The 15,857-nt window shown below is 41.3% G+C and overlaps 1 protein-coding gene across 2 annotated transcripts in view; it reads left to right on the top strand.

Moving 5' to 3' along the window:
• Window positions 1-7,064: 7,064 nt before the first annotated feature.
• Window positions 7,065-15,857, top strand: part of cacna1ha (calcium channel, voltage-dependent, T type, alpha 1H subunit a) — a 127,536-nt gene continuing 118,743 nt past the window's right edge. For both annotated transcript variants that reach the window (XM_086288765.1, XM_086288764.1), the window contains exons 1-2: window positions 7,065-7,607; window positions 8,802-9,298. In XM_086288765.1, coding sequence (XP_086144891.1) covers window positions 8,826-9,298 — 473 coding nt within the window. In that variant the 5' untranslated portion in view covers window positions 7,065-7,607; window positions 8,802-8,825. The remainder of the gene's footprint in view (window positions 7,608-8,801; window positions 9,299-15,857) is intronic.

The following is a 15,857-nucleotide window of genomic DNA, read 5'->3' as shown; positions in this document are numbered from 1 at the left end:
CTAAGATGTGTTCTGTAGACACTGCACATTTGACACATGGCCTCTTGTCTGTCACGGTCAGCTCTGTGTTGCACATAAACCAGATAGCCAAGAGTTTGTGTGGGTTGAGTTGCATCAACAAAATAAACTTTAAAAAATGCAGATGTGGTTGCAGTTAGACAACAAATGTCTTTCATTCGCCATGTGAACAGGTTTGGGCAAATCGTGTCTTTTTTAGAATAAGGGCAAAAAAATCCAAACATGTTTTGTTATACAGTCAATGAGAGAAAGGGCTTTTCTAACAAGAGGCCAAAGGATGGAATAGTCAGTATTTAAAGGGTTGCTGCTTTGTATGATTGTTCATGTATGTGTTAATATAATATTACCCAGAAGGCTGCCAGATGCTGTTATACAACAGCAGATTATAATCCTGATGTATCTGTCATTACTGCAGCTATGACACATCATTGTCTCTCACTCTCTCAGTGTCAGCGTTTGTGCACTGCTCTCTCTCACTCTTCCTATGTGCGCGCATGTGTGTGTGTGTGTGTGTGTGTGTGTGTGTGTCCCACTCCATCTTTCTTTCTCTTTGATTACCTCTATTCCTCTCTGTTCAGTCTCTCCCCTGTTTCACTCTGAGCCTCTCTGTCTCTCTCTGGATCAGTTTGAAGTCTACCAGTAGGGGTGTATATGTGGGCAGCAACCTGCAGGTCTTTGTATCGAAAATGAGCTTTACATTTCAAGAGGTTAGCAGGTAGTCAGCTCTTGTCTATGTGTATGTGTGTGTGTGTGTGTGTGTGTGTGTGAGTGAGAGAGAGAGAGAGAGAGAGAGAGAGAGAGTGTATGCATGTGTGTGTGTGCGTGTGTGCGTGTGTGTGCATAGATAAAATCAGACAGGGTGCAGACAAATGTAATCACACTCCAGCCGTAGAGCACGAATCAGATCCACTTCTTGAAGGCATTCCCACATCAGTTTCATCAGGTCTTTTTCTATTCAAATGCCTGAACACAGATAGGATTGGTTTTAGGTGTTATGACACAGAATCCAAATTTAATGAAGAGGAAGATAAACCAAGGAGGCAGGATTGCATAAGAAGGATGAATTTAAATGTTTTAAAAAAATATGTAACCTCAATAACTAATACATTAGTGAGTCATGCTTGCATCTTTCTTTTATGTATTGACATTTACATACAAGCCATTCGTTGTCTGTCTGTGTCTCAAGACAAGTGGAAACTCACTAAATAATCACCGCCTCAGACACCGCACTAATCAAAGTCTAAAGACTCTGTAATGTTTGTGAATGAACCCCAAGATTCATTTCTCAACCAGCCACTGGTTATCTCTATGATATACACTCCCTGGCCACTTTTTTAGGCACACTGCATTAGTAGCAGGGCGGACTCCCTTTTACCTTCATCTGGGACTCTCCACCATTTGACCCTAGAACTGAAGAAGCTTCTCGGATGAGAGGTGAAACGTCTTCAAGCAACTTAAAGAAGTCCAGATGCTTTTCTTTCCAAGCTCCTTAGACGCGTGTACCAGACCATGTGGCCTCTTTCAAGGTTGGAGGCACTAGAAACTCCATCCGCAAACTTCAGGTTTCAGGTGTTGCTCTTTACCCATGAAGCAAAACTATTAGCAAATGAGCTGCATCCTTCAAGTCATAAACACTGAATATTGATAACATGAGACTGAAACATTTCGGAGTGAAACATACTGATTGTCTGTAAGTATTTTAACACTGAGTTCAACCTTAGAAGACTTTAATGTCACTGAATGAGCTTCATGAGCAAGTGAACAGTCCTAACTGTTGAAACACACACATGTACACAGACACACACACAGGTATCGTTCTCATGTCAACATCTGTGAAGGACAAATTTCCCTCTAAATCTGGCTGTGATCCTGCTGCAGACTCTGTGGGTGGGTGTATGCGTGTGAGTTATGTAACTGCTTCCTCTTTCTTTTCTTGGTGTATTTATGAATGCACAGATATTTTTTCCTCTCCCATACCCTAATTAGAATGATTACTTTGGCACGCAGACAGACATGGGGTATTTAAAAAGCTCATCCTTTTCTCTTTCAACCATCCCTGCTTTACATTTTTTCATGCCTCTGTTTACTCCACTCAGTTTGATTTCAATAATACATCAAGAATATGTATATTTTAGTTGCTTTGTGCAATATTCACTCACGCACAGTATAGAAGTGCCTCATAGCTGCTCAGGAACAGAGGAACAGACCTCACATATACCAGCAGGTCTAACAAATAGACACCAGCAGAGCAAAGATGAGGGAAGGACAAAGACAACCGTGTGAAAGTAAGCTAGATCAGAGGACTAGCCTAGCCGAGGCAAAGATAATGGCATCGATGTAGAGCTGCGCCTCAACTTTGTTGATTTTATTCATTACTTTTGTCTTTGAAGTCTTTGTTGTGCTTTTGCCCTCCACATCTCAAGAGATGCGTAATGTAATGCACTCTTGCTTTCAGTGGAAAAGTAGTCAAACATGAATTTTCTAAATGACCCAGTTTGATATATTGCTTCTAAACGCCTTATTTACTTAACGTCACCAATTGTAAAGCACGATTTGACGTCAAACATTTTCACTTTTTCAAACTGGAAAGCTTTTTGAGACAGAAAAAAAAAACATTGTTTTGTGTTTGCAGTGGCTTCAATCTCACCGCAGCGCTTCAAAAGTCCAACTTAGCAGGAACAAGCAATGACACGAGATGAGGAAACCGGTAGGAAAAGGCCGGATGATGAAAGTGTGGGAGTCGGAGTGGAGGATGGTGGATGATGAGATGGGATTGGATGGGGGGTGGGGTGGGGGGGGGGAGTTGCAGATGTCAACCTGACAAAGGAGTATTGATTATCTTTGGGAAGCACACGCGCTCCTATTGATTTGGAGCGTTGGCAAATGAATTGCAGTTTGTGAAGAGATGTTTTAATCCCCAAAGATGTAGGATAGTCTATTATTTGTCTCCCTTGCGGAATTTGTAACCACGTGTTGTGTACTTGCAGGTATTTCGACTCAGAGTTGATTTTGTTGTGTAATAAAAACAGAAACAAGCTGATATTATCAGCTACGGTTCTCCTTTGAGGAAGAACAAACTCCTGGAGGGGGGTCGGTAGAGAAAAAGCAGTTAGTTGACGAGAGAGGGAAACACAGGTTATCCAGGCCTCGTACACACAGCTGAGCAGGGCGTCAGAGTGGAGCCCGCATTAGCAAAACTCTCATAGGAGCCAAGCATAGAGTAATGAAGACAGAATTCCAAGTTTGCATGTACGAAAGCCTGGGGAGGGAGACGGACGGGTGGGAAGGAAAGACAGGTGTTGGGAGGGGGATGAGCTTGAAGAGCTCGAGCTGTCTGCATACTAGTCACTTTTTCTCACAGCTGAGAATGAGAATGGACACACACACTCACGCTCACGTCTCCTGTTGCACATGCAGATGATGGTAAAGAGTGATTCAGCTGAGCTTGTGGCTGATTAAAACCTGGGTAATTAGCATTTTCACAATATTGATGAGGAGAGCCAAAAGGGACATTTAAGAAAACCCATTGTCCCTTTAGTTTCACATCTTCAAAAACTCCTTAATTGGCTTTCAGGGTAATGGCTCAAACACCACAAGCCACAGAGGAGAACATCAACCTTTTGACAATTTATAACTTTGATCAGCTTAGCGATGAAAAGGTTTGGCAGCTGGCTCCCGTACTGTACACGAGCCCAGCATTTATACATTATTTTCCAGTATAACTGATGCTCCTAGGTGATCTTTGCACTACATAAAGCAGCTCTATTATTATTATTATTATTATTTTTTTTTTTTTACTATTTAATTTGTAAAAATGTGTATACACACACACACACACACACACACGTAGGAAAATATTTAGTATACACATCCAGAAATGCATACACTATTATATATTGTACATATATTTATTAGTTTCAGGTTGGCCATTCATGTATTTTGCTCGTTTGTGTTGTTGTGTTTGCACATCTCTGTTGCTTGTGGGGCTCGCACACAAGAATTTCACTCGCATGTGCTGTGCCAGTGTGCCTGCACATGTGATGTGACAATAAAAGTGATTTGATTTGATTTGATTTGATTCTCTAACGCAGAACTGTTCAATATATATATTTTTTTTTAAACCTGTATTACTTGCAGTGTGATCATAAAAGGTCTTGCCAAAAGGTTTTCAAAACCACAAAGATCATTGTCAGCTGAAGACGTCTGCAGAAACGGCCAGTACTTGTCCTTTCCTGGCTCCAGTTTTTAGGCTTTTGGCACCCTAACTAGGAATTCAAGAAACTGAGTTCAGAGATTTTTAAAGCAGGGGGAGGAAGATTTGTGGTGTGGGGTGGCTTTAAGTGTCACATCTGGTCTGATTCACCCAGCACTGCATTTTTGGATTTTGAAACGTGACGAGCCAGTCGCTATGTTTACTGCAGCACACAGACGATAAAAGCTGTGTGCATCTTTGCTCTGCATCAGTGTCTGTTTTAGAGTAAAGACGGTCAAATTTGATATAATTTACTGCATTGTCGTGCTCGACTTCAAGCTTTTTGCCCCAAAAAGCAGCAAAAGCTGAATATTGATACTGTTTAAAAACTCAGTGAAACCCACTGGTGTACTTATAAAGTGAACAACCAACTGCAGAATAATCAGGCTAAGTAAAGACAAAGATACACACAAAGATTAAAACGATTATGTCAGATTGTTGACCTGCCAGTGTACTTAGCCATTATGTAATACACAGACACACAAAACAAAACAATCCCCCAAACTACTTTCTCTCTGCGCACAGATGCTAATTATTTTACATAATGTTGCCACTAGAATGCTTGCGCTTCTATATTTTACGATGAAAGACTTTCTCGATTCCCAAGTTGACCCAAGCTGAAGTGTTAAGCATCTGCTTTTTTTTAGAGTTTAAAGTTTAAAAAGCTCTTGGTCTTTCCCTGCCACCTTTTTCACATGTTACCAGTCCATTAAACAACCATTATCACTTATTATCATGTGTCACCAGTGGGCTTGAAGCTCAAAATCCCCTCATTTCTGGAGGTATTGAAAGACACTGTCTGCTTTAACAAAAGAGAACCACAACAAAGAGAGCTTGAGAGCATAAATCAGACTTCACCCTGCAGACTTGATGTTAAACCCTTTCTTTGTTTTCCCACCAGCTCTTTACCTTTTGTGTCAGTTCCTGTGTTTGATTTATTTATCATTATTATATATTTTTTTTTATAAATGTAGCTCTTCCACACACGATTTGACAAAGAGGGCATCATGTGACTTGCCTGTGTAAGCTGGGTTTAGTTCTGCTTGTTGGTAATCGGCGTGTACAACAATGCGCCTTTTGGATTTCTATATCTACAACAGGAGTGAGCGCATCATAGGGGATATTTAATTGGGTTATAGCAGTCACAGTGGAGGCTAATGTCCACTTCCTTTGTGTCTCTGCAAACAAGATCGTCAAAGAGGTGAATCTGTTTGACGATCTTATTGTGAGTGTTAAGGTGTTAATGTGTGATATTATTTATCTGCATTAGTTCTATACCACAAATGCATTGATGAATTTTCATTGGTGTTTCTGAAGGACCTTCTGCTGCTGATTTCAATTGGTCAAATTCTCCTTCAGTCAGAAAGATTTGATTTGAAAGATTTGATTTAAGAAGGAAGTTTTAAATCTCTCCCGATCGTGGTGTCGGTTATTCTCAAAGATATGTTTTATGGACAGAAAAGCTTTGTTCAGGGCCCATGGCTGCCCAGGAGTCAAATGAACAGTAAAGCACTTTCCTAGTATCCATCCTACATCCTGTTTCTTTCACTTTGCTCCTCCATCTCTAGTTCTCTGACTCCGTCAGCCTTGGATGCTCTTAATTAAATATAGTCAATGTAATTGTGATTGATCATTCAAGCAATATGGGAGTTTAAAGGAGTTTAAATTGATTGTCAAATCAAATTGTGGAGGCGCCGGTTGCCTGAATGAATACAGGATGAACTGTGATAAACATGCTGAACAAAAATATTAAATATAATTATAATTATGGACATGTTTATTGTGGCATTAACCATTTTGTTTGCAAGTGTTGTGTCAATTTTGTCACTGTTGGGTGATATGCCTGATGTAAGATTCAAGCTTAATGCCCTGCATAACAGTGCTTTGAACTTTGGTGATATGAAAACTCTGTAGGTTATGTTGCTCTCACTGATGGATAGATGGCAAATTCCAAGATGGCTGTTGTAAAATAGAATTTCCACTCCTCACTAATTTTGGCCTAGGCTGCTGTGAACTTCCTCTGATCCACTGATGTGTTTTTACACCCCTCTGCATTTAATCATTACTTATAATTTATCGCTGGCTCTCTTCCACTGTGTGTGTGTGTTTTTTTTTTTGTCCTGTCTTCCTCCCCTCACCCCCAGCCGGTCCCAACAGATGGCCGCCCCTCCCTGAGCCTGGTTCTGCTGGAGGTTTCTTCCTGTTAAACGGGAGTTTTTCCTTCCCACCAAAGCGCTTGCTCACAGAGTGACAGTGGGGTTTTCTGTTTTCTCTGTGTTATTATAGGGTCTTTACCTTACAATATAAAGCGCCTTGAGGCAACTGTTGTTGTGACTTGGTGCTATATAAATAAAATTGAATTGAACTGAATTAAACTAAATATAACTTCAAATATGTATCATATCAGTTTTTCTTTAAGTACATTTTATACTCTGCAGTGTTTCCATTTTATTTTCGATGACCCTGGAGGGTCCGACTATGATAAAATCTAAAATGTTCTTTCACTTTTTGTCTTATCTTCCTTTGTCTTTGTCCATGTTTCACGATAAAGTCAAAAACCAAAACTTGCTTCCTTTTACTCCCAGCACGTTCCAGCATTTTTTTTACATTTATTTTTTACTCTAAAGAACAATATAGAAGATATAGGCACCCCCGTCCCCCACCACCACCAGTATTTCCTTTTTGCCAGTATAGTCCTCTGTGTTGGGATTATTGCCAAAAATAATACGGACCGACACACTGTGCATTAATTTCTCTCTCTTTATGCCGTCTGCTTTGTGATCCATTAAACACCGCGGTGCGTGCACGCCCAGCTTGGCTCTCTGCTCGTTTCTCGCGCCCGGGTGTGAGTCTCCTACTGTGCGCCGTATTCCTAAAGCCGGGGATCACGTCACGTGTCACGGCTCCCGGGTCCTGGGCCAAGTTTTTTTTTTTTTAAATTCCGTGTCAGACCATCCACGGAGCTTCAGCTCAGAAAGCCACACGCCCCGACCCTCCTGCGCGCATCTCCGCTCCACGCTGCGTAACGAGCACCTCAGAGAGGAGCGGATGGATGGATGCATGGATGTGGATAGATGTTCCCGTTTAACTGAACGCGCCAAATCAAGACGACTTTAAGTGACTTATTTGATTACTTCCAGCGATTTCCAACGACCCTCGGATTACATCTGATCTTTGGCAAGCCAAGGAAGGATATTTTTTTGTTTTGTTTTGATTTTTTTTAAGCGAGAGAGAAGAGAGGAAAGAAGGAAAGGGAAGCTGAGAAAGGCTGGGTTCGCTAGAAAGACGGAAAGTCACGGATCATGCTTATGGGAACTTCCGATTCCGTCTCAATAAGGTAGTTTAAAACAATAAAGTTCTTCTGTTTGCATGTGATTATTTTTATACACACTGAGTGCAGGAGATAGTCCACTTTTTAGGGGCGAAAAACGGGAAAAAGCACAGATGATGCGCGCTCTGGTGGCTTCTACTTCCATTAATACCGTTTAAAACGCGTATGGAAGTACTTTTACAGCAACTGTTCATATCAAAGTGTTTTTAATATTGTTCGGTGTTTACAAAAGAACCCCAGGAGGAGAGCTTCCAACTGCCTGAAGGGTCAGATGCGCTCTTCTCACGTAACACCAAACGGCGGACAACAAAGCCCGTTAAAAAAGAAAGAAAAAAGAAAAGCTTCCTCAAAAGGGCAAAGTCTGTTAGCTGGATTACGATCACTAATGTTTTTGTTCTCGACGTTATTCCACTTATTACAATAATAATCAGTATTGCTGTGGTGGTTTGGTTTTTTTCCTCTTTTTTGGCGCATTCCCTGCCCACCATTGCGTGGTGTGGGCTAAAAACCTTCAGCAGACCAGAGACAGAACAGTCCATCTGTTCAATCACATAGCAACAGGAAGAGAGAGAATGAGAGAGAGAGAGGGAGACAGAGTGGGAAAAACATCCCTCTACTATTATGATACTCTTATAGTACTCGCACTTAATTGTTACCTAATTTCACTAAACACATTTTCGCATTTCTACTAATTGCTGCAACAGCAGGCAGTTGTCAGTCTGTAGTGCTCCATGGTGCCTTTACTGTGTTATTACTATGGCTACTATGAAATTCAGGCTTGATGTTCTGACAGAGACTCCCAGTTTTGTCTGATGAAAGCATTTATTGTTTGTTTTTTTGTTCGTTTTAAGGGGAAAAGAACACAACTGAGAAGAAAGGCTATTTAAAAAAAAAATAAAAGCCCATGAAAAGCCTAAAGCCCTGGCAGATTTGTAAAAGGACTGTATTGGAAATCTGTGTTTTAGATTGATTGGAAGCGCCTGCTGCTCAGGGATTGGAGGAGGAAATGGCCTAAGTGTTTATTTGGCTCCTTGTGCGATTTGTCTCCAGTTGCTCTTTGCCAAGTTGATCTTTCACTCGCTTCTTTTTCTGTCACCGTTAATCCTCTACCTTCATGTCTGCCTCCTTTGACTCACCGTGGGCTCCCTCCCCACTTTCCGACTCCCTCTAACCTTCTTCTCTCCTCTGACCTCCCTTCAGAGTGGCTCTGCCTGATGCTCTATCATGACTGATGGCGAAGGGAGAGCGCGCTTTCAGTACGCAGAGTGCCAGGAGCTGGAGGAGGTGCGGGAGGAGGTAAGGCTTGCTGTACCGACATCCTACAGGAATGACGGCCAAGGTCATGAAGATGACCCAGGAAGAAGACGCCCGGATGATGAGGAGGAAGAGGAGGAGGTGGAGAGGACGAGGAGGAGCAGCAGGAGGAGGAGGAGGAGGAGCAGCAGCAGTAGCATTCAAGGAGATGGAGAAAATGAGTGGAGTCCTGAAGTTCAGGGGGATGAAGAACAGGAACCGGAGCTGGAAGTGGAAGATGGACCAACACTGGGAGTTCGCATCACGGCTCCCATCCGTGATCCAGACTGCGTCTCCGAGGAGGAGGAACAGCAGCCGTATCCGGCCCTGGCCCCCGTGGCCTTCTTCTGCTTAAAGCAAACAACGAGGCCTCGCAACTGGTGTCTCCGCATGGTCTGCAATCCATATCCTTTAACATGCTGGAAATCTGACCCTGGTAATCGGTAAGACAAAATATGTCCTCTGCAATGTTTGTGTGTGTGTGGTGGCACGCCTGCATACACGTTTGAGTTGTCAGTAGAAACTTGCTGCTTCTATATAAATACACAAGCACCAGTGAGAGACTCACACTGGTGACACGTGCAGACATGAAGGGCGTGTCTTGGTATTGGGCAAGAAGTAGATGTTACCTGTTGTGAGTCTTTGTCCTTTGCTGATGTGAGATTTGGCTGTTTTACATGCTAAATCTTTTGTGCAACAATTTGCATTTCCCTCTGTGTCTATAAGGTTGGTATTATAACCTCCAAATCTGGTGGGTTGGTTATTTTTAGGTAAATTAGCTTTTCTGTTATAGGACCTGTTAACACGCCTAATTGAGACAGCCCCAAGTACACCCAGCACTCGGTCTGTTTGCCTCTATAGACTGAAAGTGCTGTAACACTTACCTGGGCTGCTTTAGGCTCAGATTCAAGCACAAATTAGTTCCTGGCTATATATATATATTCTTTTGAAGCTCATCAGTCAGTTCGAGCTGTATTCCCTCTACTAACAGTTCTGGCAGCCATTTTATTCTAATAATCAGATATTTTAATTTAATTTCAAAGTGCCAAGTAGTCCAAGTGAAATTACTTCCTAGGAGAAGTGCTCATGTCTGCTTTACTTTCTATTATTACCCCCTCAGCCGAACATCCTGCCGGGATCATTTTCATCTGTGGGATGTTTTAACACACAGGAGCATAAGAACATAATGTGCATCCAGATATAGGCGCTATGAAAAGAAGCTGAAGATGAACCGCTGTAATATGTTTTTTTTTTCATTCGTGATGTGGTTAAGTGGGTGGTGTAAAAACAAAATTAGGACCTGACTCACATTTATTTTCCTAAGTGCTTCCTGAGTACCTGGAATTTAATATAGAAGGTACCAAGAGTATAAAAATACAAGCACGATTATAAAAGTAAACTACATTTATTCTGTCTCTGAGATTCTATCTCTTTGTCTTCAAGTGATTAAAAAACCCAACTCTGAATAGGTGCATTCTGACAAGCTTCTGCTGTGTTCTTGTAGACCTATGATAGTGGAAGCTTGAAGGTGTAGTGAATCTAAGGATGATCTGACGTGGTGTTTGAAGTCGGAGAAGAAAAACATGGTGTAGAAAGGTAGATAAACAGCTAGATAAAGGGGCAACCTTATGCCCACAAATTTCCTCTCTGAGACTTCTGTGTGTTTTGAAGCGGAAGAAATCGAAAAACAAACTTTAAAACGGCGACATATGCACACACACACACACAGTTTTGTTTCAAAGATTCATTAATTTGCCTTCATCATTAAAGATCATTAAAGATTATCAGCTCTAGAGATTGGAGTGGATGATTCATGCGGTATTCAGACTGACACTGTGACGTGAGTCAAACCCACGTTGATGATCTGTCTGAATAGGTCAGTGTGCGTCAGCCAACGATCCCTCACGACCCTCCTCTCGAGAAGAGCTGAGCATTGTTGTGGTGGACCGCTGTTTCTATTAGAAATGTACCAAAAGGAAGTTGCAAGTTGCAAGTCGTGTCTTCTGTCATGTGGACTTGTGCCTAATGATGGTTTGCTAAAAGATTTGACGCACATGTTTTGTGTTCGGTTGCTTTGGTGATTTTGTCTTTCCGCTGCTACAAACAACTCTACAAAAGAAAGGTCAAAACCATTGCAGGACCTTTAGCCCTCAATGTGAGCAAAGCCTCAGAAGAGCAACTTTTTTCAATTGATTTAAAAAAAATCAACTCAAACCTTTATTGACATTTCTAATCTTACATATGCACAAATACAAATTTATTGGTCTGACAATACTACAAGGGTTGTCACCGTAGTAGAATTTCAAACTGATACTGGTACTGGGAAAATACTCAATAATCGATGCAATTTTTGGTACCACAGAGACAGAAAAAAGGACAAAATTAAAAAAAAAAAAAAAAACCAACGAAAGATAAGAGCAATAATGGTTCGTGTAAATAGACTCAGCTACACCTCTGTTTATTTCCTTTGCTTTTGGTGACTTGGCACCATATATTTCATGGTGATCAAATAGTGTTGGTAAGGTTGGCTGTATTGTTTCTGCCTACAGGCAGAAACAATACAGCCAACCTTACCAGTAGACTCTTCTCAGGTTCAACAAGGGGCTTTAAGAGACACTTTTTAGGGGTAAATAATTTGTTATCCTGTTAAATTAATCCTTCCTAATAACATCACTGACAGGTAGGACCGATGATGGCAACAGTAACGTTATCATTTTTTACTACCTATACCTGGTACCTTAACAATAACCTAACTGTCGGCTAATGTGCGGAACTGCTAACAGTTAAGCAGCTAACACCATCATAAACGTTAATATCTGTGTTCAGCAACTCAGTGCTGCTGAAACAGGAGCTTTACTGACCTCGCGGAATTCTTCATAAAGACTTCGGTGTCAGTCTTTAACACGCTTTGTTTTATTATGCCACTGCTAATGTGTTCAGCTGCTAGTGACAGGAGGGGCTGGGTGTCTGCCTGTCTGCTGTGTGTGAAGTTTGTCAGTGAAAAGAGGGAAATATGGTATCAATACTGCTGCAAATGAGTATCTAATCTGATTGCAATCAGGCATGTATTTATTTATTTATTATGACAGCCCTACTTGGTACATACAGTAACTCCAGTACTGAAAAAGGTGACGTTTTTTTAGAATTTTGGTATTGAAAAGCACTCTGTCTGTTTTGATGTCATCACTGTCTGTTACCGATGTAAGCCTTTCTGCAGCATTTCTACCATATATTTTTTAAAACTGAACCCTTGCTTACAACCTAGATGATATTATCAGAAACTCTTTCTCCTTCATGATCTGACCTTTAAGTGAAAAATTGGTTGCCCATGACTCCACACTCTGGTCCCTTGTTGATCTCGTGTCAGCTGGAGTGATAAGAAGACTGTTTAATTGTCCTTGAGAAGAAAACCTAGTATTCCCTCATGGGGTAAAGTGCCAGTGAGCCATCACCTAATTGATCACATGTCTCTAAGCACCAAAAAGCATCTCTACCAGCTTCCTCATTTCATTTTTGTGGATAGTACAGAACTCACAGGGAATTTCTCATGGGGATTAAAATCCCATTTTTTTTATGAGTTGTGCTCGCTGCAGGCGCTCAAGAATCGAGGCGTGAAAAAGTAAGGCAAGTTATGTTCTCTTACAGAACATGCTAATGGCTAATAGAGATATTAAAATGGGACTGTCCTGCAGCGGGAGAAAGCTGCATCTAAAATTTGTTGTTAAATAATTTAAAGGGCTATAACGTGCCAAGCATGTGTTGGCTTCTTCTTTTTAAAAAATGGACCAAAAAGCAAAAAGTGATAGGAAGTCCGGTCGGGTCTTTTTCATCGAATGTTTTGGATTTGGACATAGAAGTCGTAGATGTTATTTGTAATTGTTCACTAAGACGAATACAGCGCCAACTGGAGCAAGCAGATGAGGAACAAAGAAGGTCCGAAAAGATTAAAGCATGTCCAGTTAAGCAAGCCGACACATAGGACTTATGGTTTGGTAACCTGCTGTCCGACAGATGCTAGTGTTGCGTTACATTACCTCTGTTTTGTTCACCGCACTGTAGCAGGGCTAATACTGCAGTAGCTGCTGAAGCAGACCACTACTATGAAGCAGATGCTCCTATGGTTAGCACATGTGCGCTTCACTGCTTGTGCGCTGATCACATGTCTGATTTCTATCTGAGTGCAGACTTATTTATTCATTTTTTAAGATATGTTGTTTGAAGTTGACAGGCTGGGCTATTTGTACCAAGACAGCAAGGCTAATGAATGAGGCGCGTACTGTCACATGCTCGGCCTTGCATTATGACTGCTCGTTTAAAACTGGATACGGGTTATGTCATAAGAGCTGATCTCACCGGACATCTCTCTGTGTTGTATTCCTGCGTGTCTGTGAGTGTGTGGGCGTGCGCGCAGAACCCACTGTTAGCAGCGCAGAGTTGGTGGTCCACAGTAGGTTATGTAAATATTTTTCGGAGCATAAATTCTCTGCCACTCAGCAACAAAATGAATGAACACATTGGGAGAAACGAGAGACTGTAGAGGAGGGGAAAAAAGAAATAAAGAAACAACTACATCCATAAATTTCAAACCACGCACCTCTGAATAAAAGTGTTTTATATCACATCCCGATTCCAACATGTGTAGTCCAACAGTAAAATATTGAATCTGTACTGAGACGGTCATTGATCACCTGTGACAGTAAAAACAGGTCAACAGTTGCTCACAGTTACCAGAATAGCATTTCAGCACAACAGCATTTGTCATTCAACTCAAGTCTGTTCCTCACTGGTGATCAACTAGTCTGCTCATGTCCAGGAAAATGCACACTTAATAGAGCAATTGATTAGGTCTTGATTAGCCTAGCATGCAAATAGACTTTAAAGACAAAATTGGCATTTTTTATTAATTTCTTTTTAAACTGATGAAAGTCACCCTAAAATATATTGGTTTAGGTGATCTCTGAGTACAGCGTGCATCCACTAGATCTCTGTAAATCCCCCTAACAATCTTCTGCTATTCCCAAACTTTTGCACCCAGACATCACGCAGATGTTGAGCGGTAGCTGGTTAAAGAGCACTGGATGCCCTACCTGCTCAAGTTGGACATTTGCGTTCTCATGTGCAGCTTCATTGTGTGACATTGAGAAAGTACATGGCTACATTGCACATGTGAGAAATCCTAAGGAGTGACAGTAGTACTGTGGCCCTGAGAGGTCAAAAACACTGCAACTAAAGGCAACATCAGCAAATAGAAAAACGCTGTGCACAAAACACAACAGAAGTTGAGTAAAATAAAATGGAAGTGTTTTGGGGAGACAATAACGTGACAGAGCAGCTGTGGGAGTGACAGAAACCACAACATGTGACATTGCATTGAGACCCGCTTAAAAGAAGCTATCTGTGTTGTGAGGAAGAAAAAGATGCAGATAATGTGTGCTTTAATTGCACAATTCATGTAATACTGCAGGTACATGTTTGCTATTAGCCATTTGTTGTTAGCCTGTCACTGGCGCAGATTTTCCTTCATGTTAATGTCTCTCCTAAGACACTTCTGTTGTGTTGCATTCAACCTCCGCTATGTTTTGTGTGATTTTGCAGCTTTTTTTTCTATTTGCTGGTGTTTTATTTAGTTGCAGTGCATTTGACCTTTTAGAGCCACTGTACAATAGCCCTAAAATATGGACAAAAAGAATGTAGCTAGCTAATGCTGTTTATTGGCATAATAAACAGCATTTGCTAGCATCAGCGTTCTTTCTTTTGTTTAAAACAACTGCTTTTTAGATGTTCCTGTTGAGTAGAGACCTAAAATAAATCTGACAGTTACATCTGAAACAATCTGAAAACAAATGCAGGATCACAAGAATGAACATTATGGAGTCGCTGATTAGACGGTGTGAAAGAATAACAACCTGAGTCAAGCTGATTAAATCTGGTTCAGGAGCCCAGGCAAGGTTAATCCATTACAGATGAGTTGATTCATCGTGCTATCTGTCTCCATTAGTCATCTATACTCTAAAACATATTAAAGGGGGCCTTTTCACTTCCATTGTGATAGATGTTTCTGCACAGAGATACAAGCACACAGATCACCTGACTTTTTTGAAGTATCAGATGGATTTGATGACTTTAGATGGGGATTTTTTTTTCAATGTATTTAGTGGTAAAAATATCTGTGGATTAGCGGTTCAAAATAAATCAAGTGGAAGAGGTTTCTCTCTTTGTTTGAAGTTTTGATGGATTGGACTTGCTGTATAAAACTAGAGACAGGCTTAAAGCTGCATGAGATCAAATCGGCTGCATGAAGAAAGTCAGTCAAATGTAGCTTAGATGAATCGAGGAGGCCTGTTAATGTGCAGCTTGTATCAGCGATAAAAAGGACTATCTTCAGGGCAAGAAAGTTGGCTTGGTTACTACCCTTTACTCCTGCAGTTCCATTCCTTTTTTTCTTTTTCACCCCTCCTGTTGTGTATGTATGCCTATTTATGTCTTTAAATGACTTCATCTCTGCAGTGTGTGGGATAAAGAGACTTAGCCTTCAAATTAGCAGGTAGTCCTTCTCCGACTGCCCTTCTGACTGGCATCCTGAGGTTTAGGTGTGTATGTGAGACTCGCTTCTCTGCATCCCTCCCTCTCTGCCGGTCTCAGAGCTCGACTCACTGTATTTGTATTGAGCAGTTCATCAGTGTGTGTGTGATTGTGTGTTCGGTGACTCATTATATTTGGCCTGTTCTCATCATAACAGCAGATTGGGGGTCGTGAGGTGCCCATTTCTGCAGAGACAGAGGGATCCTGTCTCTTTGACGTATCAAGTCCTGGCACACCTTGCGCAGTGCTCAAACTGTGCGTGGTTGAGCATCACTTGTGTGCTGTGTAGTGGACAAGGCCCACGCTTTCAAACGTGTTTGGTGTCTGCCAGACGTTATAACAAAACTTTGTTACAAATGTGGTGTAACAAAAGCTTTTAAT

This window comes from Aulonocara sp. 'chitande type north' Nkhata Bay, linkage group LG4 (assembly GCF_057382095.1).
Source record: "Aulonocara sp. 'chitande type north' Nkhata Bay isolate Kocher_YH1m ecotype deep benthic linkage group LG4, A_spYH_male_GT1.1, whole genome shotgun sequence".
Lineage (NCBI taxonomy): Eukaryota > Metazoa > Chordata > Actinopteri > Cichliformes > Cichlidae > Aulonocara > Aulonocara sp. 'chitande type north' Nkhata Bay.
Note: the sequence above shows the minus strand (reverse complement) of the source record. Positions and strands in the feature narration are given on the sequence as shown.